We start from the raw sequence: 20232 nt of genomic DNA, 5'->3' as shown, positions 1-20232 counted from the left end.
CTAATGCAAATAGAAATAACAGTGAGTTTTGTTGTTTGCTTACAAGACTGACATTTTGACAATGATTAAAATGGCTGCCCTCTGCTGGTGAGGTTGTAAGAAAATGTGTCCTCCCTCTTGGTAACTGTTGATGGAATTCCAAATTGATGTGACTGCAAATTTTTCCAGAGAGCAATTTGGACATAGGTATCAGAAATTTTCATGTGTGCACCCTCTGATATTATTCCACATCTTAAATATATATTCTGATGAAATAATCATAAAAGTAGGCAAAGAAGCATACATAAGGATATTTGTAGTATAATTTATCATATGGTGGTATAATTTAGGATAGCTTTAACTTATTTTTTCTTATTCATTCATTGTTCCTAACTCTTTAAATTTTTAAACATACAAAAAACCTTAAAAGATAGTGCGATAATTACCCTACCACTTGGAGTTGATTGTTAACATTTGGCCACCTTTTTTCTCTTTGTATTTTTTAAAATTTATTTATTTATTTATTTATTTTTACAGTAGGTCCTTGTTGGTTATCTATTTTATCACAGACTTGGTCATCTTTAATTTATCTAAATCTATGTGTATGCTTACTTTTTCTAAATCATTTGGAAGTGAAATGCAAACATAATGACATTTTACTTCTAAATACATCAGTAAGTATCTGCTATATTACCATAATAACATTACCAGACCTAAGAAAATACCCTAATATCATCTAACATCCAGACAAGGTTTGCACATTGCCCTTGGTGTTGTCTCTTTAATTCTTTTCCCTATGGCATTGATTTCTTGAAGATACTAGACCAGATGCATTGTAGAATGTTCTTTTATTCCAGATTTGTCTGTAAGTTTGCCCTTTATGCTTTCAGTATTTTTTGGTATTTTTGGCTTGAGGTTAGCAGGTGTTAATATTATTCTCAGGGAAAACAAGAAATTAACTACCCAATAATCCCACTTCTTGGATTTTTTCCTAAGCTAGTAGTCCAAACCAAATATATATATTCATTCATTGCAACATGATTTACAATATTAAAAAATAATGAAAGCAACCTACATGTCCAAATAATAGAAGATAAGGTAAAATCTATGTGTTAGAGTATTATATAGTCATTAAAATGTTTGTAAGATTATAATGACATAGAAAATGGACACAATATAATGGTAAGTGAAAATAGTAAGACACCAAACTATACAAAATATATCATCACAAATTTTTAAATATATAAATTTGTATAAACACAGAAAAATGTTAAAAGGTATATAAAATATATTGGCAATTTACTTATGAATGAACTTTATTTATTTTATAATTTTCCATGTTTATCAAAATTCCATAATACATGTACTTTCATAATCAGAATATATTTAAATATATTTAAAAGTAGTTGTCTCTTATTGATCCCAGCTCTGTCTCACTAAAATATCATACATTCATTCAACAACATCCGTCCATGGCAGGTAATTCTGCCTTCTTTTCTCTCTTTCACTCCTTTATTTATTTGTACTCTATAGGTACCTGTTATTATCTGTAGCCCACATTACTTGAAACCCTGCCTGCTCACCATCATTGTACACAGTTCCCTCGGAGTCTTTCTCATAAAAGACCCCATGAGGCTGTATGCTGAATGGCTGGGAGGCACGGTTGTAGAAGATCACCTGGATGGTGTCACCCACCTCAGCCCGGATCACTGGCCCTGGAAAATGGGAAGGAGAGACAATGGTAATGTAAACAGGATGATCAGGTAGGATGGAAGTAGGAGAGGGAAGAAAAGTAAAAAAGAAGTGAAAAAGATAGAGAAGTTTTTCCTCTGCAATAAGAAGAATAATCTTTTTCAAGTATATTGCAATTTACAGTTATAAAAAGCGCTTTAAAGTCCACCACCTCATTTTGATCTTCAATCACCATTCAAAGGTATAAAAAGCAGATGATATCATCATTTTTCAGATGAGGAAACTGCAGCTCAGAGAGTTGGAACTGATCTGCCCAAATTCAAATGACTGATTAGGAAGAGAACCAGGTCCTGAAGTCAGGGTTTTCTCCTACTCCACTGTCAGGTCCAATCCCATTTCCCCAGTTCCCACAACTGCATTTCCTGGTAGAACTCAACTAAAAATCTGAGCTTGCCTCAATCCTAAACTGAATTGAAACAGATGAAATTATTATAACTTCTAGTCAGGTCCTGGACTAGGTAGTCTAGCCATCACTTCTACACTTACCTTTCTTCCATTACCTACCACATCTAACCTAGCCTGGAACAACTTTGAGATCAACAAGAAATACCAAGACAATACCTTGAGTACTTATGGTGGCTCTAACCCTAGTTCAGGGTTTCTGGCTTAGTTTTTACTCAATTGCTACTCCTAATGTTGCACTTCTGTTCAAAGACTAGGAACCTATACCCCACTTACAATAATGGAAAAAACAACTATACAAAAGATAAGCAATGAAATGAAGACAAAACACACGATAGACCAACTAGATATAATATATACAGAACACTCTACCCAACAAGAACAGAATACACATTCTTCTCAAGTGCACAGAGGACACATTCCAAGATAAACCATAAGTTAGGCCACAGATTAATCTCAATAGACTTAAAAATATATCATACAAAGTATTGTCTCCATCCACAATGGGATAAAGTAAGAAAACAATAACAGAAGGAAAACTGGAAAATTCACAAAGTTGTGGAAATTAAGCAACACACTTTTAAACAACCATAATATCAGAAAAGGGATCATAAGGGAAATTACAAAATATGTAGAGGAAAATGAAAATGACCACACAACATACCAAAAGATGAGAGGTAGTAAAAGCAGTGCTAAGCTGGAAACTTATACCTATAAACACATTTAAGAAACAAGAAAGTTCACAAACCAACAACCCAACTTTACAACTTAAGGAACTAGGAAAATAAAAGCTAACAAAACCCAAAGCTAGCAGAAGAAAGGAAATTATAAAGATTAGAGCAGAAATAAATAAAATAGAGAATAGAAAAACAATTTTAAAAGTCAATGAAAATGAATATCGAGAACATTCAAGATGGTGAAGGAGTAAGACGTGGAGATCACCTTCCTTCCCACAAAACATCAAAAATACATCTACATGTAGAACAACTCCTACAGAACACCTACTGAATGCTGGCAGAAGACCTCAGACCTCCCAAAAGGCAAGAAACTACCCATGTGCCTGGGTAGGGCAAAAGAGAAAAGTGGAAAAAAAGACAAAAGAATAGGGATGGGACCTGCACTTCTGGGAGGGAGCTGTGAAGGAGGGAAAGCTTCCACACACTAGGAAGCCCCTTCACTGGCAGAGATGGTGGGTGGACAGTGGGGAAGATTTGGATCCATGGAGGAGAGCACAACAACAGGGGCACAGAGGGCAAAGCAGAGAAATTCCCACACAAGGATCAGTGCTGACCAGCACTCACCAGCCAGAGAGGCTTGTCTGCTCACCCACTGGAGCAGGAGGGGGCTGGGAGCTGAGGCTCTGGCTTTGGAGATCAGATCCCAGGGAGAGGACTGAGGTTGGCTGCATGAACACAGCCTAAAGGAGGCTAGTGCACCACAGATAGCCAGAAAGGAGTTGGGAAAAAGTCTGGAACTGCCTAAGAGGCAAGAGACCATTGATTCGGGGTGTGCGAGGATAGGAGATTCAGAGCACTGCCTAGACGAACTCCAGAGATGGGCGCGAGCTGCAGCTATCAGTGTGGACAGCAGAGGCGGGTATGAAACACTAAGGTTGCTGCTACAGGAGATCAGCTTGGTGCTTTGTGACCACCTGGAGGGGTGGGATAGGGAGGGTGGGAGGGAGGGAGACACAAGAGGGAAGAGATATGGGAGCATATGTATATGTATAACTGATTCACTTTGTTATAAAACAGAAACTAACACACCATTGTAAAGCAATTATACCCCAATAAAAATGTTAAAAAAAAGAAGCATGTGTGCAAGCACAGGTCACTATCCACACACACACACCTCTCCCCCCAGGAGCCTGTGCAGCCCGCCACTTCCAGGGTCCCGAGATCCAGGGACAACTTCCCTGGGAGAACAAACAGTGTGCCTCAGGCTGTTGCAACATCACACCAACTTCTGCCGCCTCAGGCTCACCCTGCATTCCAGACCCCTCCCTCCCCCTGGCCTGAGTGAGCCAGAGCCCCCTAATCAGCCACTCCTTTAACCCCATTCTGTCTGGGTGGGGAACAGATGGCCACAGGAGACCTACATACAGAGACAAGGCCAAAACGAAAGCTGGAGCTGTGCGAACAAATAAGAGAAAGGGAAATCTTTCCCAGCAGCTTCATGAGCAGTGGATTAAATCTCCATAATCACCTTAATGTACCCTGCATCTGCAGAATACCTGAATAGACAATTAATCATGCCAAAACTGAGGTAGTGGACTTTGGGAGCAACTGTAGACTTGGGGTTTGCTTTCTGCATCTAATTTTTTTCTGGTTTTATGCTTATTTTAGTTTAGTATTTAGAGCTTATTATCATTGGTAGATTTGTTTATTGATTTGGTTGCTCTCTTCCTTTTTTTAACATATATATTTTTTCCTTTTTCTCTTTCTGTGAGTGTGTATGTGTATGCTTTTTTGTGTGTGTTTGTCTGTATAGCTTTGCTTTTACCATGTGTCCTAAGGTTCTTCTCTCTGTCCGTTTCTCTTTTTCTTTTTGTATAGTTTTTAGCGGTTGTTATCATTGGTGGATTAGTTTTTGGGTTTGGTTGCTCTCTTCTTTCCCTCTTTTTTAAAAATATTTTTTACTTTTTATTTTTAATATTTTTTTCTTTTAAATATTTTATTTTTCTTTATTTTATTTTTTTCTCCCTTTTTTTGAGCTGACTGGCTGAGAGGGTCTTGGAGTTCCAGCGTGAGCCTCTGAGGCAGAAGAGTTGAGTTCAGGATATGAGTCTACCAGAGACTTCCCGGCCGCACCTAATAGCAAAAGGCGAAAGCTCTCACATAGATCTCCACCTCAATGTTAAGACCCAGCTCCACTCAAAAAAACAGCAAGCTGCAGTGCTGGAAACCATAGGCCAAATAATTAACAGGACAGAAACACAACCCCACCCATTAGCAGAGAGGTCACCTAAAATCATAATAAGTTCACAGACACCCCAAAACACACCACTGGATGTGGTCTTGCCCAGCAGAAAGACAAGATCCTGTCTCATCCACCAGAACACAGGCACCAGTGCCCTCCACCAGAAATCCTACACAACCCACTGAAACAACCTTACCCACTGAAGGCAGACACCAAAAACAATGGGAACTACGAACCTGCAGCCAGTGAAATGGAGACCCCAAACACAGTAAGTTAAGCAAAATGAGAAGACAGAGAAATACACAGCACATGAAAGAGCAAGATAGAAACCAATCATCAGACCAAACAAATGAAGAGGAAGTAAGCACTCAGCCTGAAAAACAACTCACAGTAATGATAGTAGATGATCCAAAATCTTGGAAATACAATGGAGAAAATACAACAAATGTTTAACAAGGACCTAGAATACTAAAGAGCAAACAAACAATGATTAACAGCACAATAAATGAAATTAAAAGTTCTGTAGAAGGAATCAATAGCAGAATAACTGAGACAGAAGAATAGATAAGTGGCCTGCAAGATAAAATAGTGGAAATAACTACCATAGAGCAGAATAAAGAAAAAAGAACAAAAAGAATTAAGGACAGTCTCAGAGACTTCTGGGACAATATTAAACACATCAACATTCAAATGATAGGGGTCCCAGAAGAACAAGAGAAAAAGAAAGGCACTGAGAAAATATTTGAAGAATTATAGTTGAAAACTTTCCTAATATGGAAAAGAAAAGAGTCAATAAATTCCAGGAAGTACAGAGAGTCCCATACAGGATAAATCCAAGGAGAAACACACCAAAACATATATTAATCAAACTATCGAAAATTAAATACACAGAAAAAATATTAAAAGCAGCAAGGGAAAAGCAACAAAAAACATACAATAAAATCCCCATAAGGTTAACAACTGATCTTTCAGCAACAACTCTGCAGGCCTGAAGGGAGTGACAGGATATATTAAAAGTGATGAAAGGGAAAATACTACAACCAAGATTCCTCTACCCAGAAAGGATCTCATTCAGGTTCGATGGAGAAATTAAAAGCTTTACAGACAATAAAAAGTTAAGAGAATCCAGCACAACCTACCAGCTTTACAACAAATGCTAAAGAAACTTCTCTAGGCTGGAAACACAGGAAAAGGAAGAAACTTGCAAAAACAAACCCAACACAATTAAGAAAATCATAATAGGGACATACATATCAATAATTACATTAAATGTAGATGGATTAAATGCTCCAACCAAAAGACTGGCTACATGAATACAAAAACAAGACCCATATACATGCTGTTTACAAGAAACCCACTTCAGACCTAGGCACACATACAGACTAAAAGCGAGGGGATGGAAAAATATATTACATGAAAATGGAAATCAAAAGGAAGTTGGAGTACTGATAGTCATATCAGACAAAATACACTCTAAAATAAAGACTACTACAAGAGACAAGGAAGGACACTATATAATGATCAAGGGATCAATCCAAGAAGAAGATATAACAATTGGAAATATTTATACACCCAACATAGGAACAGCTCAATACATAAGGGAAATGCTAATAACCATAAAAGGGGAAATTGACAGTAACCCAATAATAGTAGGGGACTTTAACACCCCACTTTCACCAATGGACAGATCAACCAAAATGAAAATAAATAAGGAATCACAAGCTTTAAATGATACATTTAACAAGATGGACTTCATTGATATTTATAGGACATTTCATCCAAAAACAACAGAATACACTTTCTTCTCAACTGCTCATTGAACGTTCTCCAGGATGGATCATATCTTGGGACACAAATCAAGCTTTGTCAAATTTCAGAAAACTGAACACATATTAAGTATCTTTTATGACCACAACTCTATGAGGCTAGATATAAATTACAGGAAAAATGGCTAAAAATTAAAAACACATGGAGGTTAAACAATACACTACTTAATAACAAAGAGATCACTGAAAAAATCAAAGAGGAAATCAAAAAATACCTAGAAGCAAATGACAATGAAAACAAACCGACCCAAAACCTATGGTATGCAGCACAAGCAGTTCTAAGAGGGAAGTTTATAGCAATACATTCCTACCTTAAGAAACAAGAAAAATAAACAACCTAACCTTACACCTAAAGCAATTAGAGAAAGGAGAACAAAAAAAAAAAAACCCAAAATTAGCAGATCAGAAATAAATGAAAAATAAATGAAGGAAACGATAACAAAGATCAATAAAACTAAAAGCTGGTTCTTTGGGAAGATAAACAAAATTGATAAACCATTAGCCAGACTCATCAAGAAAAAAAGGGAGAGGACTCAAATCAATAGAAGTAGAAAAGAAAAAGGACAAGAAAAAACTGACACTGCAGAAATACAAAGGATCATGAGAGATTACGAAAAGCAACTATATGCCAATAAAATGGACAATCTGGAAGAAATGGAGAAATTCTGAGAAAAGCACAACCTTCCGAGACTAAACCAGAAAGAAATAGAAAATATAAACAGACCAATCACAAGCACTGAAATTGAAACCATGATTTAAAATCTTCCAACAAAGTCCAAGACCAGATAGCTTCAAAGGCGAATTCTATCAAATATTTAGAGAAGAACTAACCTATCCTTCTCAAATTCTTCCAAGATATAGCAGAGGGAGGAACACTCCCAAACTAATTCTACAAAGCCACCATCACCCTGATACAAAACCTGACAAAGATGCCACACACACACACACACAAACAAAAACTACAGGCCAATATTGTTGATGAACATAGATGCAAAAATCCTCAACAAAATACTAGCAAACAGAATCCAACAGCACATTAAAGGGATCACACACCATGATCAAGTGGGGTTTATCCTGGAAATGCAGGATTCTTCAATATATGCAAATCAATCAATGAGATACACCATATTAACAAACTGAAGGATAAAAATCATATGATCATCACCATAGATGCAGAAAAATCTTTGACTAAGATCAACATGCATTTATGATAAAAACCCTCTGGAAAGTAGGCATACAGGGAACTTACCTCACCAAAATAAAGGCCATATATGACATACGCACAGCCAACATTATTCACAATGGTGAAAAACTGAAACAATTTTGACTAAGATCAGGAACGAGACAAGTTTGCCCACTCTCACCACTATTATTTAACATAGTTTTCAAAGTTTTAGCTACAGCAATCAGAGAGGAAAAAGAAATAAAACGAATCCAAATCAGAAAAGAAGAGGTAAAACTGTCACTGTTTGCAGATGACATAATACTGTACATAGAGTATCCTAAAAATGCCGCCAGAAAACTACTAGAGCTGATCAATGATTTGGTAAAGTAGTAGGATGTAAAATGGAGAGATATACCACATTCTTGGATTGGAAGAATCAACACTGTGAAAATGACTCTACTGCCCAAAGCAATCTACAGATTCAATGTAATCCCTATCAAACTACCAATGACATTTTTCACAGAAGTAGAACTTTTTTTTCACAATTTGTATGGAAACACACAAGACCACGAATAGCCAAAGCAATATTGAGAAAGAAAAACCAAGCTGGAGGAATCTGACTCCCTGACTTCAGACTATATTACAAATCTACAGTAATCAAGACAGTATGGTACGGGCATAAAAGCAGAAATATAGATAAATGGAAGAGGATAGAAAGCCCAGAGATAAACCAATGGACTATGGTCACCTTATCTTTGACAAAGGAGGCAAGAATATACAATGGAGAAAAGACAGCCTCTTCAATAAGTGGTGCTGGGAAAACTGGACAGCTACATGTAAAAGAATCAAATTAGAACACTCCTTATCACCATACACAAAAATAAACTCAAAATGGATTAAAGACCTCAATGTAAGGCCAGACACTATAAAAGCCTCAGAGGAAAACACAGGCATAACACTCTGTGACATGCATTGCAGCAGATCCTTTTTGATCCACTTCCTAGAGAAATGGAAATAAAAATAAATATAAACAAATGGGATCTAATGAAACTTAAAAGCTTTTGCACAGCAAAGGAAACTATAAACAAGATGAAAAGACAACCCTCAGAATGGGAGAAAATATTTGCAAATGAAGCAACTGACAAAGGATGAATCTCCAAAATATACAAGCAACTCATGCAGCTCAACAGCAAAAAAAAAAAGCAATCCAATATAAAAATGTGTAGAAGACCTAAATAGACATTTCTCCAAAGAAGAGATACAGATTGCCAACAAACACATGAAAGGATGCTCAACATCACTAATCATTAGAGAAATGCAAATCAAAACTACAGTGAGATATCACCTCACAACAGTCAGAAAGGCCATCATCAAAAATCTACAAACAATAAATGCTGAAGAGGGTGTGGAGAAAAGGGAACCCTCTTGCACTGTTGGGGGGAATGTAAGTTGATACAGCCACTATGGTGAACAGTATGGAGGTTCCTTAAAGAAACTAAAACTAGAACTATCATATGACCCAGCCATCCCACTACTGAGCATATACCCTGAGAAAACCATAATTCAAAAATTGTCATATACCACAATGTTCATTGCAGCACTATTTACAAAAGCCAGGACATGGTATCAACCTAAATATCCATTGATAGATAAATAGATAAAGACGATGTGACACATATATACAATAGAATAATGCTCAGCCATAAAAATAATTGAAATTGAGATATTTGCAGTGAGGTGGATGGACATAGAGACTGTCATACAGTGTGAAATAAGTCAGAAAGAGAAAAACAAATACCGTATGCTAACAAATATATGTGTAATTAACGAAAATGCTTCTGAACAACTTAGGGGCAGGAGAGGAATAAAGACACAGACCTAGATAATTGGCTTGAGGACATGGGGAGGTGGATGGGTAAGCTGGGTGAAGTGAGAGAGTAGCATGGACATCTATACACTATCAAATGTAAAATATATAGCTAGTGGGAAGCAGCTGCAGAGCACAGGGATATCAGCTCTGTGCTTTGTGTCACTGTAGAGCGGTTGGATAGGGAGGGTGGGAGGGAGATGCAATAGCGAATGGATATGGGGATGTATGTATACATATAGCTGATTCAATTTGTTATACAGCAGCAACTAACACAACATTGTAAAGCAATTATACTCCAATAAACATATTTAAAAAAATCAATGAAACCACAAGTGGTTCTTCAAAAGGGTCAACAAAATTGAAAAATCTTTAGTTAGATGGAGTAAGAAAAAAGTATAGGAGATTCAAATTACTAAAATCAGAAATGAAATTGGGGACATTACTACTGATTCTACAGAAGTAAAGAAAAAAATGTTTATAAGAGATTATATAAAAAGATTATAAGAAATATTATTTAAAAGATTATAAAAAGATTATAATTTGTTTGTAAACCAACAAATTGGAAAACCTAGATAAAATAGACAATTCCTAAAACAGAAAACCAACCAAGAATTAATCATAATGTAATAGAAAATCTGAAAGACCTATAAAGAGATTGAATCTGCCATCAAAAATCTGGGAATTAAGAAAAGCCCTGGACCTGATGGCTTTACTCGTGAATTCTACTAAACATTTAAAGAAGTAATACCAATTCTCAAATATTCCCAAAAAAATTGTAGAGGAGGGAATACTTCCTAAATCATTCTATGAGGTCAGCATTACACTGATATCAAAGCCAGGCAAAGATATTACAAGAACACCACGCACCAATATTACTTATGAACACTGATGCAAAAATCCTCAATGAAATACTAGCAAAACAAACTCAGCCACATATTAAAAATATTACACTGTAAAGCAATTATACTGCAGTAAAGATGTTAAAAAAAATAAAAATACATTCAATTCTAAAAAAAGCAAAAAAAAAAAAAAAAAACAAAAACATTACACACCATGACTAAGTCGGTTTTATTCCTGGAATGCAGGAATGTTTCAACTTACAAAAATTAATCAATGTAATATATTATGTTAAAAATGAAGGGAAATAATGATCATGTTAATTGATGCAGAAAAAACACTTGACAAAATTCAACACCTTTTAATAATTAAAAAAAAATCCAGAAACTAGAAATAGAAGGAGTCTACTTCTATATAATAAAAGCCATATATGAAAAACCCACAGCAAACATCATACTCAATGTTGAAAGACTGAAAAGTTTTCCTCTGAGATCAGGAAAGAACAAGGATGCCTGCTTTTACCACTTGTATTCAACATATTACTGGGGCTTCTAGCCAGATCAATTAGTCAAGAAAAAGAAATAAAAGATATCCAAATTGGAAATGAAGAAGTAAAATTATCTGTTTGCAGATGATAAGATCTTTATCATACTTATTTAGAAAATCCTAAAGTGCCCACAAAAAACTGTTAGAATCAATGAATTAAGCAAAGTAGTGAGATACAAAATCAACACACAAAAGTCAGTTGCACTAACATTGAAAAATCTGAAAAAGAAATTACAAAAGGAATTCCATTTATAATAACATGAAAAGAATAAAATACTTAGAATTTATTTAACCAAGGTTGTGAAAAACTTGTAGAATGAAAACTACAAAACATTGCTGAAATAAAATAGATATAAAAAATGGAAACAGGGCTTCCCTGGTGGCACAGTGGTTGAGAGTCCGCCTGCCGATGCAGGGGACGCGGGTTCGTGCACTGGTCTGGGAAGATCCCACGTGCCATGGAGTGGCTAGGCCCGTGAGCCATGGCCGCTAAGCCTGCGCATCCAGAGCCTGTGCTCCGCAACGGGAGCGGCCACAACAGTGAGAGGCCCGCATACCACACACACAAAAAAAGGAAACACATTGCATGTTCATAGATCAAAAGACTTAATATTGTTAAAATGTCAATACTACCTATAGATTCAGTGAAATTTCTATCAAAATCTCAATGATGATTTTGAAGAAGTGGAAAAACCCCTTCTAAAATTCATATGTAATCTCAAGGGACTCCAAATAGCAAAATAATCTTGGGGAAAAAAGAACAAACTAGAAGACATCACATTTCCTGATTTTAAAACTTACTACAGAGCTATGGTAATCAAAACAGTGTGATATTGGCATAAAGACAGACATAGAGACCAAAGGAATAGTATAGAGAGCCCAGAAATAAACCCTTGCACATATGAGGATAGTCTTTTAAACAAATGGTGCTGGGAAAACTGGATTTCGATATGCAAAAGAATGAAGTTGAACCCTTACCTAACACCATATGCAAAAATTAAATAAAAGTAGATCAAAGATCTAAATGTACCTAAAACAATAAAACTCTTGGCAGTAAACATAGGGCAAAATATTCAGGATACTGGATTGGGCAATGATTTCTTGGCTATGACACCAAAGACACAGGTAACTAAAAAAATAAACATATTGTATTTCATGAAAAAAAATTTTAAGTGTGCATCAAAAGACACTACCAGCAGAGTGAAAAGGCAGCCCACAGAATGGGAGAAAATATTTGCAAATCATACATCTGACAGGAGATTAATATCCAGAATATATAGAGAACTCCTAAAACTCAACAACAAAAAAATAATCCAACTAAAGTTGCGCAAAGGACTTGAATAGACATTTTTCCAAAGCAGATATACAAACGGCCAATGGGCACATGGAAAGATGCTCAACGTCACTAATCATCAGGGAAATGCAAATCAAAACTACAATAAGCCAACTCCTCACACCCATTAGGATGGATACTATGAAAAAAATCAGAAAATAAGTGTTGCCAAGGATGTGTAGAAATTGGAACACTTATGCACTGTTGGTGGGATTGTAAAATGGTGCAGTCACTGTGGAAAACAGCATGGTGGTTCCTCAAAAAATTAAAACTAGAATTACCATAAGACCCAGAAATTCCACTTCTGTGTATATACCCAAAGTAATTGAAAGCATGTCTCAAAGAGACATTTGTACACCCATATTCATAGCAACATTATTCTAAACAGCTAAAACGTGGAAGCAAACCAAGTGTCCATTAATAGATGAGTGGATAAGCAAAACTACAATGGAAATTCTGCAATATACTACAACATGGATGGACCTTGAGGACATTATTCTAAGTGAAATGTTAGTCACAAAAAGACAAATATTGTAAAATTCCACTTATATGAGGTGCTTAAGGTAGTCAAAATCATAGAGACAGAAAGTAGAATGGTGGTTGCCAAGCACTGGGGGGAGGGAAGAATGGGTAGTTATTTTTTAATGAGTATAGTGATTCAGTTTTACAAGATGAAAAGAGTTATGGAGATGGATGGTGGTGATGGCTGTGCAATGCTATGAATGCATTTACTACCATTGAACAGTGTACTTTAAAATGGTTAAGATGGTAAATTTTATGTTATGCATATTTTACCACAATAAAATATTGAAGAAAAACAAGGACTGGGGACCAACACTGAATACCAGCTAATGATAGCTCCTTACTACTCGCCACCCACCCTCTTTCCCAAACCCAGGTGGGTTTCTTCTCCTTATATCTCCCTATCCAGCTAATGAAACAGCAATTGTCCATGTTCAGGTCTCCTAAAATCAACTGGCACAAACCTATCCCCAGAATATGGTCCATTACTTTATTTCATTTTCAAAGTTTTTTCCCATCTGATCTATCTTATTTCCTGCTCTACCAAGTGACTAAGCCACACCAAACCTTCCTATAGTAATTCAGTGCTATACTGTGATTTAGGCCTTCTAGATACCTTCTCTAAGGTCAGGCCCTAAGCTTTGTTCCACATCCCTCACCATAGCAAGCATGTCTGCATGTCATGCCAATCTGCTCCTGGTCCCGTATTGCCAAGAACATGAACAGTCTTACTGCCTTATATAGCCCTTCAGAAATACACCTAGAGAATAACGTTTAAAAGTGTGATATGGGGCTTCCCTGGTGGCGCAGTGGTTGAGAGTCTGCCTGCCGATGCAGGGGACACGTGTTCGTGCCCCCGTCCAGGAAGATCCCACATGCCGCGGAGTGGCTGGGCCCGTGAGCCATGGCCGCTGAGCCTGCGCGTCCGGAGCCTGTGCTCCGCAACGGGAGGGGTCACAGTAGTGAGAGGCCCGCGTACCGCAAAATAAAAAAAAATAAAAATAAAAAAGTGTGATATGTACAACACTGCTATCAGAAGATGTTCAATGAAAAAAGGTTTCAGTAGCAAAGCAAATATAGAAATGCTATATACTCTACTCCCATCTTGGAGATTCATGATGAACAAAAATAAATCCAAGGCTCTGGGAAGCCCTGCATCAAAGAACACTATTTAACTGTTTAACTTAGTGTTTTGCAGACAAATTCAGACCTATAACACTTTCTCACAAAACACTCATCTCTTGGGACTCACTTTGGGAAATGTTGGTCTAGAGTGTGTTTCTGAGCTGTCATCAGCCTCCAGTTTCTAAGCCCTTCCCAATTCTCTGGCTCTAGTCAATTAAATTCACAAGTTAAGGATTCCTCACCCAGGATTCCAAGATGCTTATCTTCCTCCAGCTGCACCTTTTCCTGGAATGTCTCATCTTGGAAGGCTTCATATCGAACTTTCCAGTAAGTACCCCCGATTCGGCTGGAGCTCTTCTGGAAGAATTTATCTGAGCCACTGGCATATAAGGAGGCAAATTTCAAATTATTTAGCCATGTGTCAAATAGGTTTCCATCTCACCCTTTTTCTCATCAAGTTATGGATCTTTGTGATTAGGAAGGACCTCAGAGATCATCCAGGTTAACTTCCACCCACTGAAGGTATTTCCTCTGGTGACAACACAAATTAACAATACACAGCTTCTGCTTGAGCCTTTCCAAGATCAGGGAACTTATTTTCAGAGAAAGCAATTCCTTTTACTGTTGTATAGAAATAGGCTGAAATCTTCTTGCTTGTAAGTTCTAGACACTGGGATCAGTTTTGTTCTCCAGAGTTAAGTAGTCTTACATCTGTCCTTAATCATCCTCAGGTACTCAAGATCCTTTCTTCCCTTAATCAATAATATCTTTCTTTCAAAAATGAAAACCCACTAACTTAACAAGACGAGCTGCAGATTCTTAGAAGCCATGCTGACACCCAAGTGCCTACTTTCCTATGTTTTCTGCAGATTCATTCCATTATGTCCTACTGGAAGAATAAACATGATTGGGTGTCCTAGGATATTTCTCCATAAACTCTCTTAGTCATCTATCAAGTGCCTCTTTTGAAAAACCTTGAATCACTGATAGACCAGTGAGTAAGTATAACTTAAGGCTTAGCAACTGATTAGGGCACTAACCTTCTACTCTATCTTGCCCACATCTGAGTCATGGATGAGGCATGAGAATTTGGAGAAATTCCTCCAAAAGGATGAGCATGGAATGGCCACAGGCAGGTTGCTTCCCCTCTTCCTACACTTCTCAGAGTGCATTTTACACTTCAACTTAAATGTCTCCTTCAGACTATGGTAAAGAAAGGAAGGAGCAAAGACGTAAATAATTAGTAAATTATTTTAAATGATCCGGTCCCACCTGGACCTTTTTAATGCTTGGACTCTTTGCTGGGAATATGACTCTTTGCTTGGACTCTTTGCTGGGAATATGACATAACCATACAAAAAGTTTTATAGCTCCCCAAGAGCAAGCACTTCTGGGGGCTACAAGAATTTGGCTATCAGTTGTGCCATGTAACTTCAGACAAACAATGATTGTGATCCCCAAGTGAAGTGAGAGATTTCTGAGAGGGAATAATAGGTGTGTGTTGTTGGGCCCAGGAGTAGGGAGAGGGAATACACTACCTCTTACCTGCCTGGCTCCCTCAAATTCTTCCCCGTACTCCCATCATGCCCCATTGGGCCGTAGTCCCATTGAATCTCATGGGCCTCAATGAAGTACTGCCGGACTTTGCCTGTGAGTAGGTTCATGGGAGGTGCCATGGAGCAAGACTTGATCTTGTAGAGTGCTTGCATGCCATCTGCAGGAAGAACATCATGGCTAGCTCCATTCCACCCAAAACATCTTCTACCCAGTTGACTCAGCTTTCTCCTTCTCCTAATGTTTCCCCCTTCCACCTTCCACTAGGCTCTTTACCCCTGCCTCCAAATGGGCTACTTTCTCTCACTCCTAAAGAGCCTAGCTGGGAGAGAGAAAGCCTATGTGGGAATTCAAATATCTCCACCTGCTCACCACCATTGACTCATTTACCAGACCCTTGCTCTTGCCTCTGCAAAATGCTTACATTGTAGCAACATCACAGAGCTTGAAGTCAAAATACCTGAGTTCAAGTCCAAGACTTATCCTTATCTATAGGACCTTAGGCAAGTCACTTCCTAGACCTGAGCTTAACCCCTGATTTGTAAATGGGGAGAATAGGGAAATCTACCACACTAGGCCCATGGGAGCATCAAATTTTAAAAAGAGGAGTAAGTTATTTGTAAAGTGGGAAGCTCCCAAAGTAATGGAACATCATCTACACATGAAGATGAAGCTTCACACTTGGGACTGTCAGGAAAATTCAGATTCTAAGTAGTGTTTCCAAATGTGGAAGATGTTACATTGAGGCATAATGGTAATGGATGATGCTGTGTTATATTTGCTTGGCTAATTATAGAGGTCATTCAGGTACATTATCTCATCTGAGTCTCACAACATCCCAAGGAGATTTGAAATTTGAAATCAGAAATCAGAGGTATGAAGAAGGAGGAGGTAAGGATATTCATTTTTGTTGAATGTGTACTATATGCCAGGCCCTGTGTCAGGTGATTTACATATGTTATCTCCTTCAGTCCTCATAACTAGCCTATGAAGCAGACTTTTAATGTCCCTTTTTGAAGATTAAGAAAATTAAGGATCAGAGAGGTTAAGTAAATTGCCCAAGATTACATAGCTAGTCAGAGGTACAGTTGAGATTTAAGTGCCTATCTTTTAACTGCAAATTTGAGTACTCATTTTCTTCTCTTGTATCCAGGATCTTGGTCTCATCATTCCCCCATCTCTAAGATTCAAAATCCCATTATCTCTCTGAAACCTCATTACAACTTTATATGGTAGGAATCATTATTGCAATCCTCATGAGGAAATATAGACTCAAAAAAGTGATATGTCTTATCAAAGGTAACTAACTGGTGGAACCAGGTTTTGAATCCAGGCTTGTCTGGCTCTAAGGCTTATGTTTGTTTCACTATTGCACTGCATCCCTAACCTCCATCCACATTCATACTCTCTTATCCAGGTACATCTGGTACAGAGGGCAGACCCTGGACAATGGAACATGAATACCTGGCTCCTATTGGGTCAAACTTACCATTCCAGAATCAATATCCCACCAGTCTATAATTCCTCACCTACTCAAATCGACTTTCACATACTCACATATCATTTTCATGACTTTCACTTGATTTACCATACTTCAAATAATTCTAGAAAGTGAGAGCTGAAGATCTTAGAAACTATTTAAACCCAATCCCGCATTATATATATATATATATATATATATATATATATATATATAGCAAATGAAGCATAGAAGTGGGAAGGGATTTTTCCAAAATCACATAGAGATTTCTTCAGTTTTCCACAGAGCTGAGACAACTTGAACCTTCTAATCACCTACCTAATGCTCTTTCCATTGTCTCATAGGTTCCTCTGGTCCTCTGATGTTTCTCACTGCACAGGGCCATTACCTCAACCATTCTTCTTCTAAAAACCAAACCTTCTAAACCTATTGCTGTTGGATTCTAACTAGAGTGTCACTACTTGCCCACAATACTCCATGATCTCCTGAAAAAGCCTTACTCTTCTTTAACTAATTACTCCTTCACTCCCTGTTCAATCAGCAGCAAATACTATCAGGTCTTAATTCCTTAGAATTCTGAGCAAAAAAAAGGCAGCTTAAAAGTTCACTCATCCATTCCTATACCACCTTATGTTAGAGATGGGGAAGATGAAACTCAGAGAGTAATGCCCCAGGTCAACTTGCAATTTAATGGCTGAGCCAGGAAAGAACCTGGAATCCCAGAATTCTAGTCTAATGTTTCATCATTTATATCCAACTATCTCACCTGAAAGACCAATTTTATGTCTCCAGGTCAGAAACCCAGCCTCCTGATAATCATCACTGCCACCTATGTCCTGTATCTGAAAGATCAGAGATGTTGGATCTCACCTTGCAAGTGACTATTCACTTGACAGCTAATTAACCAGGTGCCAGGTTCCCGGGGTACCATCTCAGCAGTCACAAAAGTGGCTGGAAAGATATGAGCCACATCAGTACGGTGGCCTCGGATGGTCAGCATCTGTCCATGGAAGAAAGCTGTGTGGACATCTACCTCGTTGCCCATGCCAAACAAGTGCCAGGCCACACGCTTCTGTGCACACATGCTCAGATCTGGTAAGTTTCCAAAGACAAAGCCATTGATTGCTGCAAAAGAAAATATCAGAGTTAGGAAAGGACAGCCCAATGAGAGAGGCCTTACCATCAGACAATAATAATAGATAACATTTAGATGAGGATTCAAAGAGCACACTGTGCTGACCATATGTATTATCTTATATAAATCTCACAAACATCCCTGGGAAAGAGGCAGAATTCACTGTTATTATGTAAAAAAAAGTGAAAATCAAAGCTCAGAGAGCTAAAGTTACTTCTCTCCCAAGACCACAAATCTATTATGTGGTAGAGCCAGGATTCCAACCCAGAAATCTGAGGAAGCTTTCTAAGAAATGGAGTTTATTTTACAAACTTTCTGTCCATCTAAACCAATTTCCTTCTGAAATTTCCACAGGACAGCTGTCAAGTTAGCTAACTAATTATCATAGTTATTACAAGCAATTGGTTTAAAACTAAGGGAAATTTGAGCTGTCCAAGCCATACTTTGCATCTTCCCTCTGAGTTTTCACCTCCCCTTGGGACTCTCTCATTTTGCGCCCACCTCTGTCACCAAGTAAATCACTCCCAAAAATAAATGAAAGCAAAATCACTTACTTTCATTTCTAAACTCAGTTCTCTGTCCATGCCCCAGGCTTTCGTGCCTTTAGTTTGTTTTAAATTTAATTAAGATGGTCAACTCCCTTATGGGAAATCATTTATTTTCTCTACAAAATGTGTAATTTTAACAGTTTGCATCCTTTTTAGAACAAAGAAATGTTCACTAATTATATCAGTAGGCAATCCTCACCAAAGTGACCTGAGCATATAGCATATGACTTTGGAGTCCACAACCTGGGCTATTCCACTTTAGAAAGCAGGGTACCTAATGGCAAGAGCATAGCCTACGCAGTCAGACATATCAGGGTTGGAATTTTAGCTGTGCCATTTATTTTCTGTGTAATCCTAGAGCCTCGGTTTCCTCATGAGTGAAACGGGAAAACCATCTACTACTCATGGTCTTTGTGAGAATTAAAAGGAACAAGGTATGTGAAAACATCCACCAAATGCTAGGCCCAGTGGAGACCCTCCATCAATGTTCACTGTCATAGTGTGGCCACATACTCCCACCTTACCATGCATCCTATTGCTCTCCTGAAAGGTCTCATCTTCTATGTCAACTGAGGCAGGGTCTGAGCAATAAGTGGCAATGTTCTCATTGATATGCCAGCTAAGGTTCTCATCTATCACACTAAAGAGGAGGAAGAAATCATTGTCCACATCCTGCCGCTGAGGAGGGAAATTCCCATCCAGGGTTCCTAGGGAAAGTAAGAAAAGAGCCTTTAAGAACCTTCTTTCTTGGAAGCGGAGGAAGATGGCAGAAGAGTAAAACGCGGAGATCACCTTCCTCCCCACAGATAAGTCAGAAATACATCTACACGTGGAACTGCTCCTATAGACCACCCACTGAACGCTGGCAGAAGACCTCAGACCTACCAAATGGCAAGAAGCTCCCCATGTACCTAGGTGGGTTTAAAAAAAAGAAAAAACAGAAACAAAAGAATAGGGACGGGACCTGCACCAGTGTGAGGGAGCTGTGAAGGAGGAAAGGTTTCCACACACTAGGAAGCCCCTTCGTGGGCAGAGACTGTGGGTGGCTGAGGGGGAAAGCTTTGGAGCCACGGAGGAGAGCACAGCAACAGTGGTGTGAAGGGCAAAGTGGAGAGATTCACGCAGAGAGAATCGTTGCCAACCGGCACTCACCAGCCCCAGAGGTTTGTCTGCTCACACGCCGGGGAGGGCGGAGGCTGGGAGCTGAGGATCGGGCTTTGGTCAGATCACAGGGACAGG

At 38.2% G+C, this 20232-nt stretch overlaps 1 protein-coding gene across 2 annotated transcripts in view; it reads right to left on the bottom strand.

The window, feature by feature from the left end:
* The window catches only part of HEPH (hephaestin), a gene marked incomplete at its 5' end in the record, with an annotated part of 88404 nt that overhangs the window by 56770 nt on the left and 11402 nt on the right, over window positions 1–20232 (bottom strand). For both annotated transcript variants that reach the window (XM_082681110.1, XM_082681109.1), the window contains 5 exons: window positions 1563–1694; window positions 14519–14655; window positions 15822–15990; window positions 18181–18435; window positions 19518–19700. In XM_082681110.1, coding sequence (XP_082537236.1) covers window positions 1563–1694; window positions 14519–14655; window positions 15822–15990; window positions 18181–18435; window positions 19518–19700 — 876 coding nt within the window. The remainder of the gene's footprint in view (window positions 1–1562; window positions 1695–14518; window positions 14656–15821; window positions 15991–18180; window positions 18436–19517; window positions 19701–20232) is intronic.

This window comes from Grampus griseus (assembly GCF_964374135.1).
Source record: "Grampus griseus genome assembly, chromosome: X".
Lineage (NCBI taxonomy): Eukaryota > Metazoa > Chordata > Mammalia > Artiodactyla > Delphinidae > Grampus > Grampus griseus.
This window is presented reverse-complemented; position numbering and strand designations above follow the sequence as displayed.